The sequence below is a fragment of the Cnephaeus nilssonii genome, assembly GCF_951640355.1.
Source record: "Cnephaeus nilssonii genome assembly, chromosome: 22".
Taxonomy (NCBI): domain Eukaryota; kingdom Metazoa; phylum Chordata; class Mammalia; order Chiroptera; family Vespertilionidae; genus Cnephaeus; species Cnephaeus nilssonii.
This window is the reverse complement of record NC_137093.1, coordinates 5542994-5564116: the sequence shown is the minus strand read 5'-3', so window position 1 is coordinate 5564116 and position 21123 is coordinate 5542994. Positions and strand designations below refer to the sequence as shown.

General features: G+C 57.7%; 1 protein-coding gene across 1 annotated transcript in view; it reads left to right on the top strand.

Moving 5' to 3' along the window:
* SRRM4 (serine/arginine repetitive matrix 4) overlaps nucleotides 1-18391 on the top strand; it is a gene marked incomplete at its 3' end in the record, with an annotated part of 131901 nt that extends 113510 nt beyond the window's left edge. Inside the window, exons 10-14 of the mRNA XM_079763246.1 lie at nucleotides 8925-9229; nucleotides 13511-13693; nucleotides 15345-15455; nucleotides 16622-16762; nucleotides 18118-18391. Of these exons, the coding sequence (XP_079619372.1) occupies nucleotides 8925-9229; nucleotides 13511-13693; nucleotides 15345-15455; nucleotides 16622-16762; nucleotides 18118-18391 (1014 nt within the window). The remainder of the gene's footprint in view (nucleotides 1-8924; nucleotides 9230-13510; nucleotides 13694-15344; nucleotides 15456-16621; nucleotides 16763-18117) is intronic.
* Between the last annotated feature and the right edge of the window lie 2732 nt (nucleotides 18392-21123).

Here is a 21123-nt window from a genome sequence, read left to right as displayed (position 1 = left end):
GTGGGCACATCGGATGCCCCCCAGTTCTGGCCCTCTGAGTGCCCTCCACACCGGACCCGCTCTCCTCTTCTCTTCTGCAAAGGCAGGGCAGGGGTGAGAGGAGGTGCCAGGGGGACCGGAGGTTTTCCACGTCCTGGCCCCACGTTGTCCCTGAGCTCTCTGATAAAGAGAACAGCAACGCCACTGTCATTGATCACCCGTCCGGTCATCCGTTCCGATCGACCAGTTACCCACTGAGCATCTATGAAGGGTCAGCTCTGACCTTGGTCTGGGGATCCAGTGGGTGGGGAGCAGTCTGCACCTTCATAGGCGGCGGCAGACGGGTGAAAACTGGGTAAGACAATCCACAGCCATGAGTGCAGGGACACTGAGGCGGGCTTGAAGGTGAGCAGGCTGGAACAGGACTTGGGGGTTATTTTAGGGCAGAGAAGGCTAACTGACTGGGAAACCAGAGGTGAGCAGGACGAGCCGAAGGAAGCAGGAAGTGAAGGCTGGAGTCGGGGGTGGAGACAGTTCCGGGACAGGAGGTGCGGGTCTGGAGAGGACAGGGGCCCGAAGGGTCTCCTGTGCCGCGGTTCCTGCCCCACTCCACTGCAGGCATTTCGTATGCACAGCTCTTGGAAAAATCAAGGGCGGTGTATCACATCAAGGGGCATATTTGCATATATGAATATGCAAATCTGGGGTCCTGTCTCGTTGCGATCCTACTTGGTGAGCTAAAGATAACCTGAAGCCCTCTTGCTGGGCCTGAGCTCAAATCCAAAGGAGGGTCCCAAGGAAATGACTTAGGGACCCTTCACAGACTCACTCATGTTCCTTATCTCCACTCAACCATCTCGTTCAGGCCTTAGAGAGACAGAGACATGAATAACATACTCCCCTTGAACTCCAGAGCTCACAGTCTAGTAGTCAACAGAATGCTGCAACACAGTGAGATAAGTGTTGTAATTAGAGCTGAGACTGAGCCGGTGAGCACCTCCTCAATTGTTAAAATATTCAAATACTTGCACACCAGTTGATAAATAGACCCTGTCGTCACCATCTCTACCCCCCACTGCCACCCCGCCCTCTCCCCCACCCCCATTCAACAAAGCCATCTCCTTTCTCCTCTGGTACTTTCTGGACCTCTTACAGTCCAGCAACTAAAGAGTTATACTGGACAGCCCTTCAGTACCAAGGCCAGTGACCTTTGGAAAGAGTATCCACACCAAACCAATTATTGTTGAATATTTGTAACATCACCTCTAATGGTGATGGAAGCAGATACAATGGGTAGTAGGACCACAGAAGAAGGACCAGACAGTATTGTCTTGGTGTCTGAGAGGGCTTTATAAATAAAGGAAATTTGAGCTGGGCTTTGAAGGATGAGTAGGAGTTCACGAAAATGAGATGGATGATGACAGAGGGAGGGGGAAATACTGCTATGTGCTAGGCCCTGTCACATATTTTACACAGATTTTTCCTCACTTGATCCACAGAATAGTTTTTTGAGGTAGATACTATCATTATCACTATTTTTCAGGTGGAAAAACTGAGGCTTAGAGAGGTGAAATGACTTAGGCAGGTAGCCCAATTAGGAGGAAGGGGAGCTGGTATGAATCACGGCTTGTGCCGCAGAAGCTTACTCTGAGAGCCAGAGCACGGAATGAATGGCAGGTTGGTGGCCACAAGGTTTGGCAATGCCCTGTTTACAAATTAGGAAGCATATCGCCATGTAACTAGGAGGGAGTCTGGACGGGGCTGATCGAGACGGAAGCTAGACCTAGGAGAAGAGCAGGCTCTGTTTCTTCTCCTCCCGAATCTAGCTTGGGCTGACGGTTGCCACAAACTCGTTGCCAATAAAAATCTGCACAGATGCCACAACAAAAAACAAGGAGGAAAAAAAAGCAGAACTTGGGGTCCATAAAAATGGGTCTCACGACGTTTGTCTACAAGAAGAGGCAATAGAGGGCAGTGGTGAAGACTTGGAGGCAGGTCTGGATACTCGAAAGTTCTTCACCTTGTCTTCCTCCGAGACCCTGGGTAACAGCAATAACTAATGCTTACTGAGCACCTACTGTGTGCCAGGTGCTAGGCTGAACTCTGTACAGGTATCATCTGATTCATTTCTCTGAGTAGCCCTTCAAGGGCTTCCACTAATACCTCCTTTTACAATGAGGAAACCACAGCCTAGAAGAATTTAGGAAGAGGCAGCTACTCAATGGAGAAGTTAGATCCACACCCAGAACGCCCGACCTCAGAGACCAGGTGTGTAGCTGTATGGCCCCCTCATGTCATTTCACTGCGCTGGGCCTCAGTGCCCTGTCTGTACCTTGGCTAATCGGGCAGTAGTGCAGATGGAATGAGATAAACGCTTCCTTCATTTGAAGACATGCATGAAGCACCTACTGTGTGCCAGGTACTGGGTGAGCAGGCAAGGTTCCTGCCTCGTGCAGCTGCAGTTCTGTGTGGAAACTGCCCAGTGCTTGGGCCATACCCTCAGGGCACAGTGTCACGCGGGTTATTGTTCGTTGTCAGAGTGGCTTTATTAGACTTACCGCAGATAGACCCCGACGTGATGTTATTGGAGTATCTCTCACTTTGCAAGGTTTAATCACAGCTAAGCTCTCTGGTGACCCGCAGAACAACCCTCAAAGACGGGTGGGATGGCAATTTGCTTCCTATTTTGTAAACAGGGAAACTGAGGCCACGGGGCAGCACGTGGGCGGCCCTGGCCTTCGGAGCCCTGGCCCAGGCTCCTGCAGATTCTGCAAAAGCTCCCGGGCTCTCCCCGGACGGGAAGGCTCCACGCCCAGCATGCCCTGCGGTTTAGAGGAGAGGGACCAGCATGCAGAAGGGCAGCCTGAGGCTTGGGGGCTGTGAGACCCGTGGGTTGTGTGTGTTTTCAATGGAAAGTGGCATGACATTGTCAACTTTTACTTTTGCCGAGTCGGGAGAGAAAGAAAACAGGATTTTCTATCATGAAAGTGACATCTCCCCACCAGAAAAGGTCAGAGGGCATGGCCTCAGGAGAAAGGATGCGCCTTTAAATGGATGCAGCTCCTTCCACTGAATGCAGCTCCTTCCAACTGAAACGAGAGGACTGCACTGAGTCCTCTCGTTTCAGTTGGGGCTGGTGAAAATCCATCCAACTGGATCCGCGCTGAGAGTGCGAGAACCGGTGGGCTGGGGCCAGCAAGAGGGCCTTCAGGGAAATTAGAAGCTGGAGCTGCCCTGCTCATCTGGAGGGAAAGACAGGAGGAGGCCAGACCACGCCCTGGGCCCCAGGTCACATGCGGTGCACAGCCCTGCACAATGGCTCCAGCCCCGGGGCCTCTGTCACCTCCCCACAATCCCCTGCAGGTCTCCCTCTCCTCCATCCCCTGCTCCTCTCAAATGAACTCCCAACAGGTCAATGAATCCATTCTCTTGCTGTCTTCCTAATTAGTTTGCAAAGGAAGACAACGACAGCCAGCAAAATAAACTTAATGTCTGCGCCACAAAAGGATTTTTTAAAAGAAACAACCAGCCCCTCTAGCTAAAGCTCTGCCAGCAGCTCTAGGTTCACTTGAGAACTCCCAGCCCCCCTATGGCAGGGAAGGAAAAGAAATTTATAGCCATCTCTCTCCACGGGGCCCTGCGAAGCTCAGCAAATGGACTTGTTCAGCTTAATTGGAATTCTCTTCTTGATTGTATTTTTGTAACCTATTAGGCTATGCTGCCTCTTGATCTCAGAATTCAGCTGAAATTAAATTTTAAAGTGTAAGTGAGAGGTTGTCTTTTTCCCCCGTTCTTGATTAAATAATGATTTGAGACAAAAACAATAAATAACAGTGCCGGCTTCCCTGGAGGGCTGAGCGAGACTCCCAGTGAAACGCTGGGAGCCGGAGATCGTGGTGAGGGGACTTAATTACTTATTAGCAAAACTCAAGTGTTAACGCTGAGTGTGTTAGGGAAGGAGAGGCGGCAGGCTGGTGAGCGCGGGAGGACGAGCGCTTCAGCGGGAGGAGCTGAGGAGGCAGGAGGGGCTGCTTGCTTCCTCCCCGGGGCCAGGAGCTTGTCCCTTAAAAAAAAAATCTGAGATTGGCAATCCTTCCGATCGATAAGGCTTCACGGCTCTGGTCTCCTCGTTCCTTTCATTGGCAAAGGCCAGGAGGGGTGAAAGGTCGAGATGGGGGAGCAGGAGCAATCCATTATAGCTGTGGAAGGGCGAGACAGGCCACGCAGGACACACGTGTCTGTTGCTTTGCTTTAAGAGTGATCGGGGTAACAACACTTAGAACAGAGGGTCACAGACTCTGGGGTCTCAGGGGCCAGGCAGCTGCGACACAAGCCAGGGGTCCGTGTGGGGGGCCTTGTGGGGCTCGGGGCCAGAGAGCTCAGGCGCCGAGGACAAGGCCGCGCCCGTGACTCTCACGCTGATACTGCAGGAATGTGGACCCTGCATTGCAAGATCTTATTTCTTCAACACGAACCAAAACGGGGTTGTTAGGTGAAACCAGTTAGTTCACGTTGGTGGTCGCGCACACCAAGGGGGCGTACCTAAAACAAGGCACCGCTGTCCCGGGCCTCTCGGGGGCTGCAGCCGACTGTCCGTCCCTTCACCCTCCTCCCCCCAGGGCTCATGGTCAACTCCCAGCTGCCAGGCAGTGTCTCTGTCTGTCAAAGGCCACCTGGCCTGGCCATTGCGGGCTTCATCCGGAGTGGGAGGGGTGGGAGTGGGGAGTCAGTGCCGCGGCCCCGCCCAGGCTGAGCTGGACCCTGGCGTCAGCTCTGCCCTGGCTCCTGCCCTCCAGCGCCCTCTGTGGCAGCTGGTTTGATGCATCTTCTACTGGGTCCTCCCCTCCCTCACCTCATCCCCCCCGCCCGCCCCCCGCGTCCCTACAGCCACGCCCTCTGGGATAAACTACCAGCCCTCAAATGCCCGGCTTGATTTCCCAGAGAACCATAGTAAGACGGTGCTGTTGCTCCTGGTGGCTAAGCAGATCTTACGGGGCTGAAGGTTCATGCCAAGACCCAAAGGTGGGCGAGGCCGAGACGGAGGAAGGGGTCAGCGTGGACCAAAGAGGACAGCCCTGGTCTGAGGAGCGCCCCGTCTTAAATGGGGTCCCTGGTTCCCTGAAGACACTGTTACTGGGCAGCAGGTCTAGGTGACTGCTAGCAAGGATCTTGAGCACCGTTTTGCAACCAAGCCGGGAAGAAAGGGCAGGAGGCAGCTACAGGCCTAGAGGAGAAAGTGCAGTGGATGGAGAAGAGCTCGGAGATGAATTTGAGAGGCCTGTTATGCGACGGGGGCGGGGGGGTTGGGGGGGGCGGCGGGGAGCTGCCCCTGGTGTCAGTGTGGTACGGGCCACTGTTTGCATCTTCCATGCTGGAGGGGGTGCCCGCTCAGAAGGAGACCCCCGAGACAGGAGGGCAGAGGCCAGGGACTGAGGCCTGTTGTCTGCCTGTCACAAAGTCGAGACTTGGTCTCCTGTGCGTCCTCGTAGCTGTTACACACACACACACACACACACACACACACACACACACACACACACACATTCGTCTCTAGCTCCCTTCAGTTGTGCCTCCTCTTTGTGTGGGGTGAATGGCAAGCTCTGGGAAAGGTAGAGTCTGAGGCTGCGAAGCCATGAAACTAACCAGACATCCCTAATGAATTTATTAAAATGTCCTGTCCCTGGAAATACAGACAGAGCCACCAAGACGTGAAAGACAGAACCAAATAGATCTCGGGGAAGAAGCAGGGATGAATGCCCTCCCGCCCCCACCCCATCCCCGGTTAATACTCCAATCCAAGCAGGTCAGATAGAGGGAGAAGAATTGTATGTCCGGCACCTGCCAGGGATGTTACATCACACTGGTGTGCCCCGGGCCGTGGAGTGGAATTAACCCCCCCACCGGCCCACTGACCAGGCCAGTTGTGAATACCGACCTGGGACGCCGCAGCCCAGAGGGTGGGCTGTAAAGGATGCGTCATGTATGTCACAGAATTGAGATTCATCCCGAGCAGCGGGACCTTTAAACAGGCCAGAGAGGTGGATATTTTCAGGCACCAGGGCCAACCCCGTGGGAACACTGCAGTAGCACCTTTATCTCTGTTCGCTGGTGATGATGGAAAGCACGATGCCATATAGAATTCTTGGTTCTAAGCTCGCAAGTCCCGTGTGGGTATTGGCTGTGGTCAGGTAGAGACGCTCCAAAAGTGTCCCCGTGAGCACAGGTGTGGGGTTGAGAAGAAAAGGTCCCCTCTGCCTCCACCAGCCCTGAGGGGCCTCCCACTTGCCAAATCTTTGCCGACGGGGACCCACGATGCAGCAGGGCCAATCATGGGAAATTAGTAGACAAGGCTTTGCGCACAGACAAGGGGAGGGCCCAGCTCTGCCAGGTTCTGGGGAGAGAAAGGCCCAGCCGGCTGCCCCCGCGAGGAGGCCAGGGACCACGGGATCGTTGTTCTCACAGTCCCTTCCCTTGAGCCTGGTTCTCTCCAAGGAGGGCTTGCCTGGCTCACCAGTGACATCCACCACCTCTGAGGCCGAGTCTTGGAGCCCATCCCTGGACCACGCCCCAGCTGAGCGCTCGCCCCAGCGCTCGGCCCGGTCTAGCTGCCTGGCATGGCGCTGTCTGACTCCTGACCGGCTGTGGAAATACACCCTACCTTTCCCACCCCAGAGGCAGGGAAGAGGTGACATCCACATTGCAAACAGGAAGACCAAAAGGAGCTAGAAACTCCGCCTGAGCAGCCTTATGTTGAGGTCCCTTCTCCAGGGCACAGCTAGCCAGGACCCAGGCAGGGAACGCAGCAGCCGTGCTGGGTAGAACGTGGCACCGCTGGGCCATCCCTTGGCTGTGCTCAAAGCCTCCCGGGAGCGCCCACGGGGAAGCCCCGCCTCCCGGCCCGGAGCCATGCTGAGCTGCCGGAGGGGCCTGTGCCGCTCCCAGCTGCGGTGCTCCTGGCTCACCCTCAGGCCAGCTGCTGAAGGCAGGAATGTTCCTTCAGGAAGCCCAGAGCGGGAGATACAGTGGGGGCCGCAGGCTGCTGACGGTGAGACCCACACGAGGACGTGCGGGGTCGGGGGCGAGCGTCTCAAGGCAGCCCACATGCTGTCCGTCCGCATGTTTGTAAGCCAGGCCAGCGGGCTTCAGTGAAGGCTGTGCTCCTGCATGTCTTCACAAGCATCTCTGCTCTGATCGGGGACCTCAGGCCCTTCAGAGAGCCGGGCAGGGCGTGGCAGTGTGGGAACCTGCCCAGGGCCTGCCCCCCCCTTCTCATCCGCCTCCTACACCACGCGGCACCTGGATGGGCCTCCCACGCCTGCACGCTGACACCTCAGCCTGAGCCTCCAAGGCCTGTCCAGAGAGCCCCTTGGAGCTAGGAGTGTGTACGCCTTCGAGAACAGGTAGATCCAGGATGAGCCGCAGAGACCCCGGGGCTTGGGGCCATTTAAACAGGGTTCTGGGGTCTTGGTGCCGGAGAGTCGTTCCCCAGGCGCCCTCTCGATCCCATGGGGATGGTTATCGTTGGAGGAGGCCCAGGCAGGGGTTCCTCTTGCCGCAGCTAAATACGCCTGCACTGTTGGCGGGGACCAGAACCAAACACGGGTCACCCCAGGTGTGAGACACCCAGAACCTGGAGAGAAAACCAGCCACTGGCTTCTAAACACACCACCTTCCCACGGGCGGGCTCTCCAGCACCCCTTCACTCCGTCTGTCTTAGGTGAACCCCAAGCAGGATTCTGAGAACCCCTCCTCGTTCCCAGTCACCCCAAAGCCAAATCTCCAAGCCCCTCCCCAAGCCCTTTGTTGCAAGCAGACCCTCCCTGTGTGGCCTGATCCCGGCACCCAGACAGATGCAGCTGTGGCCCCGTGCGCATGTCCGCGAGCGTTCTGGGTCCAGCTCGGGCACTCAGGGACTGACGCCAGGTAGCGCTGGCAGCTCGAGGTCCCCACAGAGGACGCGAACAGCTCGGCCGCCTCCCCTGTCCAGAACCCGGAGAAACCAAAACGCGGAGTTCAGGGCCCAGCGTGAGGGTGTGCAGAAAGGTGTGTGTGTTTTCTTGTCATTTGCGACTCTAATGATGGACTCACGTTGCCCGCTCTTCCCTTTCTCTTACACCTTACCTACCTACTAAAGGAGGAGCTCTTGCTCGGTAAGTGGATAAAATCCGCAAAGACATGAGAGCATTTATTAGAAGCCACTCGAGAGCCTTAGCCACCTGCTCCGGGGGAAGGACGCACACAGAGGCCATAGAGCTTTTTGTTTGTTTTCAGTCAGACTGTTTGACTTCCTTTTGCCCCGCCCCCTTTCTGTTCCCCTTTAATTGAACACTACTAAAATGTCATTTTGTGACCTTGACTCTACATATATATTTTTAAAAGCTCATCTTTATTTCATTTCTTTTCCCCATGTGATATTTGTTTAAGGATCTATTCAGGCAACTTTTTATTTAAAAAGAAAAAAATAGTCCAAATCATTGAGAATTTGGTTGAAGTTCAAAATTTTGGCTTTATCTTTTTTATTTTTTTCAGTTCCAAGATAATTTTTTTTTTCAGGCCCACAGTCCCATTTCTTTCCCCTTCCCCTTCCTTTATTTTGTTATTGTTTTAGATTAAGGGTGTATCCACCCCCCTTTCTATTAAGTTGCCTCTTTGGTTTGCGTTAATTCATTAGAAATTAAATTTTGTATAATTTCCTTTTTCTTTTGTTTAATCTGGATCGCATGCTTTTTCTCTGCATGATACCTAAATCTTCCAGTTATCCTAGCAGGGGGTAAAATATCTCCTTTCTGTGGTATTCTTTCAGGAATTTGTGCTTTTGTTTTTTGGCGTCTCTTCTTTCTCTCTTTCCTCTCGTTACAGTGCATCATGACGGTAAACATTTCTAGGTTATCTAGACGCAGCCGCGGGCCGCTGCTCAGGCGTCCAACGGGTGTTTTTGCTTTCAGATCACTGGGTCGGGGTCTGCTGCTGACCTCTTTACCAAAACAGCCAGCCCGTTCGCCACCCGCCGCGGCCGCTCCCAGGAGTACGACTCAGGCAATGACACCTCCTCGCCACCCTCCACGCAGATCAGCTCCAGCAGGTCTCGGGGTCCGGAGAAGGAGAGCCCCGGCGGGGAACGCAGCCAGGGCCGGGACCTCAACAGCGGCAACACCTCTGATTCAGGGAACTCCTTCACCACCTCCTCTCCCCAGAACAAGGGGACGGCTCCGGAGAATCTCTCCCCCACCAGCAGGGGCAGAGAGCCAAGGTCAGTGCCCTGGGCGGGAGGAGGGGACCCCCTTAGCTCTGCATCGCAGCCTCGCACCCCTACCCTGCACCTCCCACTGGGCTCCGACCCGGGAGTCTTTTATTTGCAAGAGGAAAAAACTCCAACTGGCATCGTTTTTAACAAATCCTGCTTTTTTAAAATGTTTTTTGAAATATTCAGCTTCAGGTACAGCTGGATCCAGGGGCTCAAAAATATATCCTTGGGAATCTGTCTTTCCCATCACATCTCTCAGCTCTGCTTCCCTCTCTGTTGCTTCATTCTCGAGCAGGCCCTCTCAAAGCACTGGCAGCCGTGCCATCCAGCTAACATTCCATCTGATAGCCAGCCACTGGCAGGGGAATGCCTCTTTCCCCGAACTTCATCAGCACACCAGGGCAGGCGCCCATCGGCTCTGCTCGGCCAGCGTGGGCCCTTTGCCGCAGTGGACCAACCACTCTGGCCAGGGGAGGCTGGATTCTTGTATAGAATAAGTCGCTGTCATTCAAAAATAGACCCCAGTATTTACCCAAATGTATTGAAAATGTATGTCCACACAAAAACCTGCAATTGATAACAGCTTCATTTTTAAGTAACCAAGATGTCCTGTAGTAGATGAATGGAGAAATAATCTGTGGTCCTTCCAGACAGTGGAATATTAATTCAGAGCCAAAAAGAAATGAGCTTTTAAGTCATGAAACGACATGGAGGAACCTTAAAATCCATACTACTAAGTGAAAGAAGCCAATCTGAAAAGGCTGCCTACCGTATGATTCCAACTGTATCACATCTGGAAAAGGCAAAACTGGAGACAGTAAAAGAACCAGCGGTCACCGGGGGCTGTGCAGGGAGTGGGGGGAGTAGGCCGAGCACAGAGAATTCTTAGGACAAGGAAGCGATGGTGTATGAGACTGTAATGGTGATTACGTGTCATCATACACTTGTCAAAGCCCACAGAATGGACACCACCAAGAGTGGGCCCTCATGTGAGCTGGGCTTGGGGTCAGGCTTATCCTATATAATAAAAGGGTAATATGCAAATAGACCAAACAGCAGAACAACCGAACAACCAATCAAAGCGTAATATGCTAATGATATGCTTAGGCTACTCAACCGCTTGCTATGACGTGCACAGACCACCAGGGGGCAGACAGTTGACCGGTCAATCGGTCGCTATGACATACACTGACCACCAGGCGGCAGATGCTCTGACCGGTAGGTTAGCTCGCTGCTGGGGTCCAGCGGATAGGGACTGAGCCAGATGAGTCAGACACACCCTGGAGCCCTCCCATGGTCCCTCCCCAGCCAGATTGTGCACTGGTGGGGTCCCTTAGCCTGGCCTGCGCCCTCTCGCAATCCAGGACCCCTCAGGGGATGTTGGAGAGCTGGTTTCAGCCTCCATCCCACAGGCTGCTCCCCTTGAGAGGGTGCCAGATGCAGGGCTCGGCTGGCGAGCACTGCTGTGGCAGCACGAGCCTCTCCCGATCGGGACTGATTGGGCGCGAGCCCATGGCAGGCAAGTGGGGCCGGGATGAGCGGGAGCGGCAGGTAGGAGCTACAGGTGGCGTTGGAATGCAGGTTTCAGCCCGATCCCTGCAGGCCACCCGGAGGGACCCCACCCGTGCATGAATTCATGCACCGGGCCTCTAGTTATTTATAACAAATGTACCCTTCCGTGGGGAATGGTGACAGCGGGATAGGCTGAACTTGTGGAAAGTTGTAGATATAAAACTTTACATGCCTCTTGCCCATTTCACACACCTGCTGGGTGCAGTTTTCTGTGGAAAACACTTCCGTGCAGCCACATAGGAGACCGTTGTAACGCTCTCATCACCGAGGACAGCGCCTGGGCAGCAGCTGCTGCAGTTTGCTGCCCACTCCCTCCCCACACTCATGCAGGGTCTCATCCCTCAGCTCCAGGCACCTCCCACAGGCCGGACCCTGGTTGTGCTGGAGATACAAAAGCGGGGGCCCTTCTCCCCGGGAGCGAGTATTAATGGGGGAGATGCAGAGGTGAGGAGGGTGGGAAGGACGGGCTTGCACTCCGCCATACAACAGTGGGGTCTTCCTTCTGGGGATGGGGTCTGCTCTGGTTCACAGTGGCCGGTTTCAGAAGACAGGATTGGGGAGGCTGAGGCTGGGGGACCCCGGAGCCCAGGAGCTCTGGGCCGTAAGGCGCTATGCCGATCGATAGGGTGTCAGCATCAATATGGGGACCTCCTGCGAGTATGGGGACCTCCGGGAGCGGGGCCCACCAGGATGCCTAAGGAGGGGGAACCGGCCCAGGTCGGAAAGACAGCACAGCCGCGGCCGCAGAGCCGTCTGCAAGGACAGAGCCCCCATGTGCCCAGCACATAGCCACTTCTGTCCTGGACACCGCGCGGCATCCACACCGAGACCTGGCCTCTGGTTCGCCGCCTCAGGACATCCCTGACCCCAGTTCACGCCCAAGCTTGGCTGGGAGCCAGGGCTGGGCCAGAGCAAATGTCACTGTCTCCAGAACAGGAGTGACATTTCCAGATGAGCGGGGACACGTGTCTACTGACACAGGCTGTTACGCAAGGCGCACCGAGAGTAGCGACGGAAACGCCAGCAGCAGGAGAAATAGCGGCAGCTGGTATTTACGGAGCCCTGACACATGCCAGGTCCTGTGCCACGTGCTTCCCTGAATCACCTTCCTGCACGCTGAACCCTTTACGGGATCGGTCCCCTTATAACCCCTTTAGAGCGGCAGGGGAAACTGAGGCTCCGAGTAGTTATGAGGGTCAACACCGGATCCAAACACAGGTCTGTCCCCGGAACTGGAGCAACGCCTAGAAGCATCGAGCAGTTACCTGTTTAACCTGCTCGATGTGGACAGTCACGTGAAATAATTCAGCCCCAGCCGTGCACTTTGAAATGTAAATGATCTTTAAATCCACGGCTATTTGTGTCATGTCAGCTCTGAGCAGATGGCTGAGTGCAAGAGGCATCAGCTCTAAATCCGGGGAACCCTCATCCGTGAAGGTGGGGAGCTGGCGAGGTGCAGGGGCATGGGCTCGGAGCTGGACAGATCCGTTTGGGGAGTCCGGGAGGCCTGGAGTCCTCTGTGAACTGGGGGTAACAGTGGTGCCGCTTCACTAGGCTGTTGGTGGGACCGAGTGAGATGATGCCTGTGAAGGGCCAGGGCCCTGGGCGTCTCCAGGTGCTTGTTCCGCAGCTGTGTGTTGACAGCCTAGCGCCCAGGTATCGGGGGCTGGGACAGGGGCTGGGACAGCGTCCCCAAGGCGCTCAGTGTCTGCAGGAGGAAGGAACAGCTATGAGGCCAAGAGGTCTTATTGGGCAGAGGGAGGCATGGGGGCGGGGGCACACTGGAGGGCACCCAGCCAGATTCGGGGGGTGTCAAGGAAGGGTTCCCTGAAAAGGTGAGGTCAGACTAAAGCCTGAACCCTGAGTAGTTTTCAGGTGAAGAGGGGAGAAAAGGGTGCCAGGCGGTGGGGATGCTCCCAGGGAGGGGACAGGGAGGGGACAGGGACATTCCAGGAGGAACTAACAGTCCGCAAGGCCCAGAGTCCAGAGGGGAGAGCTGAGCCTGAGGGCTGAACCGCGAAACCTGCTAATGTTGTTGGAACTTGACCCTTGACCCTTGGTCCAAGCCAAGTGAGCAGGTCCTGACGGCCCGAGTGGCCCTGGGCAGTGAGAGCACAGGGCGGTCGCTGTCCTTGGTGGTTCTGAACAAGCCGCTAACCCTTTGGGTCTCAGTTCTCCCAAACTGGCGACACCATGGTTTCCCAAACTCAATCCAGCTTCTCGATTCTCACCCTCCCTCTGTACTCCTCTCACCTCAATAAACTCCTCTTCATTAAGGACACTTAGGGTGCCACCTTAAATAGAACATTAGTACCACTTGTCCTAAATAGAAGGCACCCATAAAGGTACACGATGAAATGGTGCATTTATTCCTGGTTAGTCACGGTGACCTGCCTCCTCTCTGGGAGACTGCAGCCTGGAGAGGGGGTGAAACCCAGCAGCACCAACACCCTTCCCACGAATGGAATCCAGGGCCGGGAGAGACTGGGAAGGGAGATCTCCCAGCACGTGATGTGATGTATTCACCACCGTGCCCCTGCCCAGTGGCCCAAACTACTGCGAAGTGTCCCACTCTGCCTCTCCTCCAGCCTGTGGCCTGGGACCACTTCCCGGAGGTCGGTGGGAGAGGCGGAAGGGGGTGCGGAGCGCACCGCAGCTGAGGCACAGGTGGGCGGTGAGCGGCGGGCGGCACTGACGATGCTCTCCCTCCCACAGGGGACGGCAGTCGCCGGTGAAGTCCAGTGCAGTCCCGCCCACAGCCCAGGGCTCCCCCAGGAGAGGGTGCTCCCGCAGCTCCTCCCACGCCAGTACCCGGTCTTCCAGCCGCTCCTCCCGATCCCCCAGCCCCAGGGCCTCCCCCAGGTACACCCGGAGCCGATCCGCCTCCTCTGGGAAAAGGTGAGTGCCCTCTGACCTTGGCTCTGCAGCATTTCCTCCCGAGGGAGCTGATGAGGTACCAGAGACCAGAGATGTCCTTGGACCCGTGGGCAGAGGAGGCAGGCGGACGTGAGTTTGAATGCCATTTACCCAGGACTAGCTGCTCGCCTGGGGCCTCCGCTCATCTCTCTGGGCCTCAGTTTCCTCATCTGCAAAATGAAAATAATAATACTTACTTGAAGGATTGTTCCGAGAACTACAAGGCACTTAGAGCAACTTGGAACATAATAAATATTAGTTATTATTGTTGCTATTGGCATGATGAGGAGCTGATGTGTGTCAATTAGTTTCTGCAAAAATAAAATACCCGCCCCCCACCCGGCTGGCATGGCTCAGTGGTTGAGTGTTGTTGACCTATGAACTAGGAGGTCATAGTTCGGTTCCCAGTCAAGGCACATGCCCGGGTTGTAGGCTCGATCCCCAGTGGGGGACATGGAGAAGGCAGTCAATGAATGATTCTCTCTCTCTCTCTCCTTCTCCCTTCCTCTCTGAAATCAGTAAGAAATATATTTTTAAAAATTAAAAAAATTACCCCCAAACTTAGCATCCTTAAACAAGCATTTATTTAATTTCTGACTCTGTGGATCAGCAGTCTGGGCTGGGCTCAGCTGAGTGGTTTTCCAGTCTCTCTCGGGCTCAAGTACACGTCTTCCGTGAGCGGGGGCTGGCTGCTTTGCTCCGGGTGGCCTCTCACCTTCCAGCTGCCTTCTCTGGGCTTCTCCACGCAGCGATGGCAGGTGCGGAGAGAGGGCGGAAGTGTGCGAGGCCTCTGAGGTCCTGGCTTGGGATGCCTGATATCCCTTCTGCCATTCTGTTAGCCACAGCAAGTCACAACGACCAATCAGACGCAAGGGGTGATCCTGTGAGTGGGAGGAGCTGCAAGGTCACATTTCAAGGGGTGTGGCTACAGGAAGACGAGGGCGTGTCCATTGTTTGCATCCCACCTCTGAGCACAATAGATTGGTAATTGCTGCTTTTTCTCAAGTGGAAGATGGATGCAGCAGAATGCACAGACACGAAACCTCAGGGTCTGCAAGAGTCCACCTAATCATCCTGGCCTTCCTGCAGTCCAGCTCCCCCTGCAAACAGGAGCTCCCCCAGATGTCCTGAGCAAATTCTGTCCCCTGCCGGTGCCTGTTTCCTCAAACACAACACTGGTCACAGGACCCAACCCTAGGATGTGCTGGGATTAAATGAGACAGCGCACCCAAAGCTTATCTTAGTTCAATGCTGTTCAATGCTGGCACAGAGTAAAATACATAATATGATAATATAGACACATCATAGCTAACATTTCCCGCGGGCTGGCTCAGTGCTAGTATGCTAAGTGATTTACCCTAATTTACTCATTTAGTTTACAGTTCTGTGGGGTAAGTACTATTATTACCCCCATTTTAGAGGCGAGAAAAGAGACCCAGAGGCATCACCTACCTAAGGTCACGTGGCTAATAAGTGACCAGGATAGGAAGAACTCGGTAAGAGGAAGATGCCCATGTTATTAACCACGTGACAGGGAGGGCACTTCATGCCAGGAAGGGCTGCTGCCTCCGGCGGCTCCGGAAACGGAAGGCCTGGGGCCCAGCAGGCTTCTCAGGGGTCTCCTCTCCTCCAGGTCCTACTCGCGCTCTCCCAGCTACTCCTCCAAGTCTGGCAAGAGGAGCCCGCCCAGCAGAAGCTCTGGATCCCGCCGCAGCCCCAGCTACTCCCGCTACAGCCCCAGCAGGTACCGGCCCCGCCCCCAGGCACTGGCCCCGCCCCTCTGAGTAGGCCCCGCCCCCAGGCTCACAGTGGAATGTCCCCAAGCCCCGCCCCTACTCCCCTTAGGTCAAACCAGCCAGACTAGGAGCAGGATGATGATTAAACTGTAGTTCCCTTTGTAAGCTGGGGTGGCAACTGAGACCCCAAATATATCCTTGTGCCCTAATGTACCCCCACCCCAAAGGCTCCCACAGCCACATCCCAGAATTCACATCTCCACCATTCACACCCCCCATAGTACCCCTCATCCCCATATTGAGCCCCCAATTCTTACTCATCAGGGCCTGTGTAACCCTCACATCCTCACCCCTGCAGCTCCTGCACCCCCGTCCTACCCTCAAAGGCTGACACCCTGCCCACGGTGCCCATCCTACCCACGGTGCCCACCCTGCCCACGGTGCCCACCCTCGCCCACGGTGCCCACCCACACCCACGGTGCCCACCCACGCCCACGGTGCCCACCCACGCCCACGGTGCCCACCCATGCCCACGGTGCCCACCCACGCCCACGGTGCCCACCCACGCCCATGGTGCCCACCCTGCGCACGGTGCCCACCCTGCGCACGGTGCCCACCCTACCCACGGTGCCCACCCTACCCACGGTGCCCACCCTGCCACGGTGCTCACTGTGCCCACCCTGCCCACGGTGCCCACCCTACCCACGGTGCCCACCCTGCCACGGTGCTCACTGTGCCCACCCTGCCCACGGTGCTCACCCTGCCCGCGGTGCCCACCCTACCACGGTGCCCACGGTGCCCACACTGCCCACAGTGCCCACCCTACCCACGGTGCCCACCCTGCCACGGTGCCCACCCTGCCCACGGTGCCCACCCATGCCCACGGTGCCCACCCTGCCCACGGTGTCCACCCTGCCCACAGTGCTCACCCTGCCCACGGTGCCCACCCTGCCCACGGTGCCCACCCTGCCCACGGTGCCCATACACGCCCACGGTGCCCACCCACGCAGACTCCACAGCCCGGCCATCTTCCCTCCCGCCCTCTGGAGCCTGAGCAGCCCCTGCCCCGGTGGGGGGAGGGCGTGGGCACAGGAAGTGAGTGCCCCTCTCAGCACCTCGCACAGTAAGCCAGGCCAGCCCCAGCTTCCCAGTAATCCCCTCCGCACCCCTTCAGGGAGCGGGACCCCAAGTACAATGAGAAGAACTCGCAGCAGCGGGAGCGCGAGCGACCTCGTAGGAGACGGAGGTCCTACTCGCCCATGAGGAAGCGCCGGAGAGACTCCCCGAGCCACCTGGAGGCGCGGAGGATCACCAGGTGAGAGGAGGCGGAGGCCGGTGCGACCTCACCCTCACTCCCACTCCCTCCTCCCCTCCCCGGGGGAGCTCAGGACCACATCGCCCCCAACTCCTTAACCACGGAAATAGTTTGCCTCAGAACCTCAGGGCGAAGGCAGCACCCCAGTCCACCCTCCAGGCTGGGAAGGGTGGGCCAGCGTGAGGATTGGGTGTGGCCTGGGCGGTGGCCGGAGTTGGGGCCAGGAGGCGGGGCTGGGGAAGAGAGTGAGGTCGGGCCAAAGCACTGGGCCGGGGCCTTTGCGGGGGTGGAGCTGGGCAGACCCACAGGCTCAGAATCCAGGCTGAGATAGGCCCACTGTATCTGCACCCTGACCCAGTGTCAGAGAGCAGGTGGGGGAGCTCACAGGTGCTCGGAGGGCCGTGAGGAGGAGGGTCCTGGGTTTAGAGTGGAATCCTGGCCAGGCCGCTTCCCAGGGGAACGGGAAAGTTCTCGCCAGGAAGTGTGGGAGGAAATCAGTCCCGGGAGTATCTGAGCTGGAATGAGAGGAGACAGAGATGTGGACGTGCTTGTGAGTTAAATGCAGAACACCAGGCCCCGCTGTGTGCCATCCTATGGGCGGGCTGGGCAGGTGCCCAGGTTCTGTAACAGGTGAGGTCTCAGCAGAGAGAAGCCGGTCTGAGTGGACGCGATGTCTCGGGCCTGAGTGCTGCCCTCCAGCTGGCTGCCGGGCTTTTCCTGCCGCCCCTTCCAGGATCAGCCCCGAGACCCGCAGGGCAGGGCGCCCCCTCATGGCCCGGAGAGGGAAAGGAACTTGTGCCAAAGAGGGGACTCCTGCGCCCGCTGCCATGGCTTAGAGGAAGGCTGACGTCATGAGGGTGGCATTTCCAAAGACTTGGGTTTCCTTGGTCAACCCCAAATAGTCCATGCCATGAACTCATCAGTGTTTCCCAAACCTCAGCCACCCCCACCTTTGCCTTGTCTGCTCAAGTGTCCTAGTGTTGACTTAATTTTCTCTAAATAGACTTGCCTTTTCTTAGAGGGCCATACATTTCTCTAAAAAGGAAACTGAGACACCACAGTAAATGGAAAATTGTCCTTCCCTGCCATAAATAGAAGGTTCCAGTCAAAGTAAAAATAACCAAAGTCGGACTGAAGTTTAACGTAGACTCCGTGGCCAGCCGGAGGCTCTGAGCCCCGGGCCTGCTGTGTTAAAAGGTGAAATTACCACTTTTTAGGACTTGTCAGCACTAGATCTGTCTCCCTGGCGCTCGGAACCTCCAGGGAGAAGGGCGGCTCCCTCTCCCCTGGGACAGGCGCAGGCTGGGGCGCAGGCGAGGAGTCTGGCCCTCATGCTCTCCCCCTGGTCTCCGCAGCGCCCGGAAGCGCCCCATCCCCTACTACCGGCCCAGCCCCTCCTCGTCCAGCGGCCTCAGCAGCACCTCCTCCTGGTACAGCAGCAGCAGCAGCCGCTCCGCCAGCCGCAGCTACTCCCACAGCCGCAGCCGGACCCGCACAAGCAGCAGCTCCAGCTCCCGCAGCCCCAGCCTGGGCTCCCGCAGCCGCAGCCTCAGCCGCAGCCGCAGCCGGAGCCGGAGCCGGAGCCGCAGCTCCAGCTCCGCAGACAGCGACTGCAGCACAAGGCGCTAAGCGAGGCCCCGGGAGCCAGCTGCCTGCGGGCGGGCCTTGCCTGGGCCAGCCCCCCTCCCTGCCCACCCTGCCTTCTTGGTGACAGACTTTGAGGGCTCCTGGACCCTGTCCTTCCTGAGCTCCTGGGAGGAGGAAGCGAGGGGTCGGCCTCCATGTCCAGCTGCGAGGAGCCTCCACCAGCGCCACCCTGGGTTCAACTGAGGCCTGGACCTACGGAGACCACACTCCCCCCCCCCCCCCGGGCTTTGTAAGCAGCCACGGGGCCGTGACTCCAGTGGAGGGGCCTGGCCTGGGGAACGCAGGGATGGCTCCACGGACCCGCTGCCGGGGTGCAGGGCGATTAGCACCCCTCCCTCATGCAGGCTCGAGAGGGTGGGTGTGGGGTGGGGGCAGGAGAAGAGACCAAGGGCCCTTCAGCTCCAGGAGAGGGTCAGGCCTTTCACCCCCAAACAGGCTGTCGAGTCCTAGAAGGGACGTGTGTGAGCAGGGACGTGGGCGTGGGCGTGTCCGTTGGGAGGAGGGTCCTCTGCCCAGGGATGCAGACACAGGGCGAGGGCGGGGGGTCCAATGCCCCCCCCCCCCAGGTCAGAAGGAGCCCGCAGGTTCTAGCACGGAGAGGCCCTCACTGGCTCACCCACAATGCCTCTGGGCTGTTCGCAGGGACCTGCAACCTCCCGGAGAAAGGACACAGCCCCTTCCCAAACCTGCCTCAGCCCCACCAGCTGGCACCCACGTAATTCCACGGGACCATCTGCCGAGCACTCCCCAGTGCAGGGCCAGCTGCCAGCCCCCAGCGCCAGCCCGTCTGGCCTTGCCCTCCGGTTGGCGCCTGCCTGCCCCCTCCCCACCGCCCAGGCTGCCACACCCTGGATCCCGCCCAGTGCAGCTGAGGACCCACCTCCGCCTCCCCCTTTGCCTCTCAGGAATTTTGCTAGGATGGGGCATAGCAGCTCCAGTTTGGAGGAAAGACCCAAATCCAGAGTCTGGGGGTCCTGGGTGCTCCATGCCCTGAGCTGCCAGTGGCTTCTGAAGTTCCTTGTCAGTGGAGAAAGCCCCACCCTCTTTCTGCCCTCCGCCCCCCACCCCCACCCCGTCCCCTGCCCAGGGCTGGGCAGTGGGTAAGCTGATCTCTAACACACAAACACCAGCAGCTGCTGTGTGCGCAGAAGGCAGAGAACAGGGTGAGAGAGGATCCTTAAATAAACTCCGGGGCAGCCCCCTCACCGGCTGACTGGCTCTCCGGAGCCTCGTGGGTGGGTTTCACGTTGCGGTGGCCACAGCAGCAGGACAGGACATGGAGGGAGTGAGGGGACACTCAGCTTTGGGGAAGCAGGGACGAAGCATCCGTTACCGCTCACACCACAGGGAACACCTTGGGGAACAGCGTGGTTTTTGCTGGAGCAGCCCCCCTCCCCTCCTCAGTCTCCGTCACGCAGCCTGAGGGGCCAGAGCGGCCTGGCCACCCGGAGCGGAGGGCTGTCAGGCAGCGTGAGGACAGGCTTCCACGACGCCTCTGGCCCAGGCCCGGCCCCCGCCCGCCAACACCTACCGATGCCAATGCCGTCACCACGGAGGCCGGATGGCAGGTGCCGGGACAGGCAGGTGCCCGGGAGGGCATGTACAGCAACTGTAAATACCCCCTTCCCCCCCGCCCCGGAGCCCCGCTGGACGCCACCCCTCCACGGAGACTGAGGCTCCCGGAGCCACGGCACCTCCTTAGGAAGAAGCAAGAGGCCTGGCTGCCAGCAAGCCTGTTATTTATTTCCTGTATTTATGTTTATTTATTTATTTATGTGGTGAGATCTCGCTGCGCCGCCATTAGCAGTATTCACTATTTATTTATTTATTTATATGGAGAGGCTGTGGGGGGGGTCGGGGGGGGGAAGGGTTTTTTCTAAAGTATTTCTGTGCATCTCACTTCTTTCCCCTCGTGTCTCTCTGGATGGGATTTGAGAGGTGGATGGGGGTGGGGATGTTGGCTTCGCCCTGAAGGTGAGACCCCTGAGCTCCAAGCCCCAAGGTTCAGTCCTCAGCCCCGCCTGTGGGGTTCAGGCTGGGCCCCCTGCCCACCAGGTCAGTGGCTAAGAAGCTTATGAGCGGAGGCGCCGACGTGACAGTGAGTCCCAGCCACGGGTGGTGGAGCCAGGTTAGCTGGGAGGGAGGGAGGCCACAGTCGGAGTCGGGCCCTGAAAGCCCTTCAGGCGCTGAGGGCAGGTGGTGCCAGGCGTGGGGGCCCGCCCAGCCCATCGGTGCGGCCTGTGTTTGAGGCCTGGAGGGTGGAGGCCACGGGGTCACAGGAGTGTTAACCGGGAGGCACTTGGAGCTGAGGAGGCGCTCAGGTCCTGAAAGAGGCGGGAACGTGCACCCCTGGCCTCCCCCCGCCCCAGGGCCCCTGCTGGCGGGCAGCATCCCTGGGCATCCCCGACCCCCCGGCTGGCTCCTGTGCGGGACCCGCTCCCCACAGGCGTGGCTCATCCTCCCGTCCTGAGCCCGCTCTGTCCTCTCTGCCGGGGTCCCGCTGCCGGGGACGGGGTGCCAGTCATCCCGGGAGACACTCCCCCCCCCCCCCCCAAGCGAAGGCCTTCTGTGACCTCGTGCTCTTCTGCCAGGAGAGAGAGCAAAGCTGTTTCTGAAACTGGGGAGTGAAATGAGCAGCTAGAGGCGCCCCCTCCCCCCGAGAGGGTCACCTCAGAACCCATCCTGGGACCCAGGACCCAGAGGCTCTCCCAGCG